At 33.3% G+C, this 5,161-nt stretch overlaps 1 protein-coding gene across 1 annotated transcript; it reads right to left on the minus strand.

Moving 5' to 3' along the window:
- Positions 1-430: 430 nt before the first annotated feature.
- Positions 431-2,050, minus strand: LOC118736614. Its single transcript, XM_036466666.1, has one exon. It carries the CDS (start codon positions 1,970-1,972, stop codon positions 1,022-1,024), a length of 951 nt encoding a protein of 316 aa, XP_036322559.1. The 5' UTR covers positions 1,973-2,050; the 3' UTR covers positions 431-1,021.
- Positions 2,051-5,161: the final 3,111 nt, after the last annotated feature.

Here is a 5,161-nt window from a genome sequence, read left to right on the forward strand (position 1 = left end):
TGGCTTAATCGATTTCTTTTTTCATCCTGATCATTATACCCGAGCGCACTTGTGCACAAGGGTATATTAATTTTGTTCACATAACGGTTGTTTGTAACAGCCAAAACGAATCGAGATAGATATAGACAAATGTATACATAAATGATCAGGATGAAAAAAGAAATCGATTAAGCCATGTCTGTCTGTCCGTCTGTCCGTCCGTCCGTGTACACGATAACTCGAGCGCACTTGTGCACAAGGGTATATTAATTTTGTTCACATAACGGTTGTTTGTAACAGCCAAAACGAATGGAGATAGATATAGACAAATGCATACATAAATGATCAGGATGAAAAAAGAAATCGATTAAGCCATATCAAGAATTAACCTCTAGGATAGCTGAAAAGTGTTTTTTGGTTTTTCTTTGTTTTGTTGATTTGACTGCTCACTTTCAAACAGTTCTGTCACAGCATGGTCTCAAATATTCGTCAAACTATCTGGCGCATTTTATTTCAACCAAACCACGCATTATGGCCAAATGGGATAAAAAAACATCTAAAATGCTACAAATCTTGAACTCCCTTAATATGTTTCGAAACGCAGCACTATGGTTTAAATGACCATGTTCTGCGGCCAAAAATCAACCAAAGGAGATAGAAGCTTGAAAATTTGCACACATTAATCTGGCACCCCCCTAAAACTCTGACAAAAAAATGGGCGGGATTTAACCACTGCCACGCCTTTTTTTAAATCATACTTACGAGTAGGTATGTATATTATTTAAGAACTTTTTTGACCTACATATTTCTACTTAAAATCATTCCATGAATCCGGTTTTTTTTCGAGATATCGCTAATTTAGTTGTATTTTAAATAAAATGAACCACTTAAGGCCATTCAAAAAGAATTTATTCAAAAAGATTGATATTATATTTAAAAGTATTAGTCTAGTTTATTTTTGTTGTTCCATTTTTGAGTGAGTACCTACTAAAAGCATAGCAAATTGTTGTTTTTTGTGTGTCAGGTAGAGTCTCACCTTTATCTAATCCCACGATTCTTCCTCTAGTTCAATCGAGAAGCAAGTACTGTCGTCCATATCTTCATTATCGTCGGAACATATTTCATCGAATTCTTCTAATGCCTGTCGTGATGTTGTAGGCTTATCATCGTCAAACTCATTAGGAGGAGATTTCAAAAGTGCAACTACTTCCGGTGGAAATGTTTGTTTTTTTTTTGAATAAATCCTCTTTGACAAGTGCATACTAGATAAAAGGGGATCAGATGAATCCATAGCTCTATCAAAGACATCTTTCATATTATTCTCCCTGCTATTTTTTCTGGCATGCGACACGCGATCTCTTTTATAGCATTTGTTACGGCTTTCTGAAGCATTTTCCCCTAGACAGCCTAGTGGTACACTAGATGATTGCATAATTTGAGCGGAGTGAACCAAAATTTTATGTAACGTGGCTGACATAGCATACCAGTCGTATTTTTCCATATATATATCGAATGTTCTCTTACAAAAGCAAAAAAAAAGTTCCACATCAATTTGGAATTCACAAGATATACAAATTAAAATAGTTTTTAAATTTTTCAAAAACGTTTTGTCGATAGAAGTAATCTTTGCAAGCATTTCTGGATCAGAGATAGCTCGACGAGCTGAGTTGCCATCGTTAGTGTTTCCGCTACCGTTCGCTTTCGGCTTATCGACGCGTAAGCCCATGTGTTTCCAGAACTTTTCTTGTATTTCAGATTTCTTTTGCTTTAACACTTCTTTATCCTCTTGACTTCTTATCTGCCATTTTTTTAAGTCCATACGGTAGGAAAGATGTAAAATAAATTCCAAGCACCTAATCCATGCATGCAAGGGACTTATACCATACTTCAGAGAAGTTTCAGAATAACTCACTGTAGGTCGACCTTTATGTGAAACATTGGACAATGCAAATACATTATCCATTCCTAGCCAGCGACTGTCGTACTTCATCATATTTTCTAAACTTCGATTATTTTTCTTCCATTTTTGGGCTGCGTGTGAGCAGAAACTCTTAATTTTTAAATTTATTTCTTTCACCTTCTCTTCATTAGGTCGACTATTGAATTTTCGCATATTATTGCTTATTATTTTCCACCCACACATTAAACATTTCTCCGTTTTTGATCTTGATATGCTCTGAAAATGTTTGATAACTTAGCTATGGGCAAACTCATGCAAAAGATATATACACAAAATTAAAGGAAAAACAACACACTTTTCTCTCCAATAATTTTCATATCGGACCCAGTCGGACCCCACAACTTCTACTTTACCAAACCCGAGCAACATTTTTAAACCCACATAATTTTAACTAGCACATAACTACTGCGAAATTTTAAATATATATTGCTTGTATTGTTTTTGCACTTATACACATTGTTATACACACCTTCACGATTATTTTCCATTTTAAAAAACAGATTTATCTTTAAAACTTTTCCTTTCGCACAATTTTAAGCTTCACTGATTTTCGCACAATAAAAATCGCAAAATTGACGTTCAAATAACGGTTAACTTCAGCTGGTTACCTCTTGTACTAGAGTTGCCAGAGAGCAAAAAAAAGTAGGTATTCGCAATACAGGGTGTATTCACTATTCAGAGAAAATATAATTTCACAAAAATTCGAAACTAAAAAAATTGACTTTTGGCCGCAGAACATGGGCATTTAAACCATAGTGCGCAGGTACAAAAAAAAATTATTTATGTGCATACTATGTACATTAAGGTCCCCATCGAAAATGTTTTTTTTTTGGAAATTTCAAGACCCTGCCCCCTAACTTTATTCGTTTTTATGAGAAATAGTATAGCCTATTTTTATAGATATTTTAAAGGTCATTTAGAGGTCGCGACCTGTCGATTTAGGTTAAAAAATACGGTTTTGTAGATTTATGAGTTTTTGAATGACTATTTTTGACTCGATTTCAAAGATCGAATGTCATCTGAGAAGGCCTTTAAAATGGTATTTAATTATCTATTTTCGGACTTGGCTTGTTGGGATTTTTTATGGGGTAAAATAAAAAAAACCCATATTTCTGTTAATTTTTTAAATTTTGACCACTGATAATTTCCACAATTTTAAAATATGTAGTACTGTCTAAAATTAAATCTATTTTCAAATAAACTGATACCTCATTAATGGCAATCTCATTAAAATTGTCGAATTTAGGAGACTTCTTAAATACGGCCTTGAATTTATAGTGTTTATGTACGGGACTTTCAGATTTTTTGAGCAGTGGCGTTAAGGAATTCATCAATATTTATTCAAAATTGATATACATATACAATCGTTCTTTAGCAAAGAAGTGGTTTTTCAAGATTTTTTAGGATAATGAGGGTGGCACCGCTCACTTTTATGATATATGCGTATCACAAAAACTACTCAATCGATCTCAACCAAATGTGGTATACACATTGTGCTTAGCCTCCGTAAGTGTCTTGAATATTTTTGAAATCCGACAAAACCTAATCCCCCTAAAATATAGCTAGCTTAGTGTGTTTTGAAATTACCGTTACGTTGGTGAAACCCGTGGTTTTTGTCTGATTTCAAAAAGCTTCAATGTGGCGCTTAAGAAGCTTAAGCGCAATGTGTATACCACATTTGGTTGAGATCGATCAAGTAGTTTTTGTGATACGCATATATCATATAAGTGGGCGGTGCCACCCTCATTTTCCTAAAAATTCTTGAACCTAAACCTAACCTAACCTAAATCAACAGGTCGCGACCTCTAAATGACATTTAAAATATCTATAAAAATATGCTATAACATTTCTCATAAAAACGAATAAAATTAGGGGGCAAGGTCTTGAAATTTCCAAAAAAAAAAACATTTTCGATGGGGACCTTAATGTACATAGTATGCACGTAAATAAATTTTGTTTGTACCTGCGTTTGGAAATATATTAAGGGAGTTCAAGATTTGTAGCATTTTAGATGTTTTTTTTATCCCATTTGGCCATAATGCATGGTTTGGTTGAAATAAAATGCGCCAGATAGTTTGACGAATATTTGAGACCATGCTGTGACAGAACTGTTTGAAAGTGAGCAGTCAAATCAACAAAACAAAGAAAAACCAAAAAACACTTTTCAGCTATCCTGGAGGTTAACTCTTGATATTGGTGCAGTAAAGCTAAGTCAAAAGTTAAAGAAAATGCTTTCCTAGCACAGCAACAGCAGTTTTTTTAGTGTATTTTTTACTTTTTCAAACACTGTTTAGTACTATAGTAGAGTTTAATTTTATTTGCCAAAAGATTAAATATATTTGCCAAAAGATTAATTTTATTTGCCAAAGGGTTAAACTTATTTGCCAAAAGATTAAATTTATTTGCCAAAAGATTAATTTTATTTGTCAAGAGATTAAATTTATTTGCCAAAAGATTAAATTTATTAGCCAAAAGATTAATTTTATTTTCCAAAAGTTTAATTTAATGTGTCAATGCTATATATTAAGGGAGTTCAAGATTTGTAGCATTTTAGATGTGTTTTTTTATCCCATTCGGCCATAATGCGTGGTTTGGTTGAAATAAAATGCGCCAGATAGTTTGACGAATATTTGAGACCATGCTGTGACAGAACTGTTTGAAAGTGAGCAGTCAAATCAACAGAACAGAAAAACACTTTTCAGCTATCCTGGAGGTTTACTCTTGATATTGGCGCAGTAAAGCTAAGCGTCAAAAGTTAAAAAAAATGCTTTCCTAGCACAGCAACAGCAGTTTTTTAGTGTATTTTTACAACGCTTTTATCAACTTGCAATGTTGTGTGTCCAGAAACTTTCAATGTTGTGGATCCAGAAACTTTCAATGTTGTGTGTCCGACACCATAAAGCTTTGCTTTGAAAAGTTCCTATAAAAAAGCATAGTGCATAGGGCGACATCTGTAGTGAATAGGGCGAGGTAGATGACATCTAGATGTCGCCCTATGTACTACGTTTGCTTTAGCGGAAATAGACGACACGCCATTTCTTTAAATAAAATTAATTGGTGCTCGTTTGTATGTACATACATATGTAAATGCATGTGTGTGCACCTTTCTATTAATATCGTTGAATTATTTTAATATCTATTGCAAAATTTTATTCAGACAGGACTAAAAAGTATAAAATAAATAATATAAAAAAAACTTTTTAATATACAACGCTTTTATAA

The sequence above is a fragment of the Rhagoletis pomonella genome, unplaced genomic scaffold (assembly GCF_013731165.1).
Source record: "Rhagoletis pomonella isolate Grant_MI unplaced genomic scaffold, Rhpom_1.0 Rhpom_scaffold_00003, whole genome shotgun sequence".
Classification (NCBI taxonomy): domain Eukaryota; kingdom Metazoa; phylum Arthropoda; class Insecta; order Diptera; family Tephritidae; genus Rhagoletis; species Rhagoletis pomonella.

Bases quoted from the DNA above. Each gene is read 5' to 3' on its own strand.
- LOC118736614 (XM_036466666.1), bottom strand. From the start codon at position 1,972: ATGATGAAGTACGACAGTCGCTGGCTAGGAATGGATAATGTATTTGCA.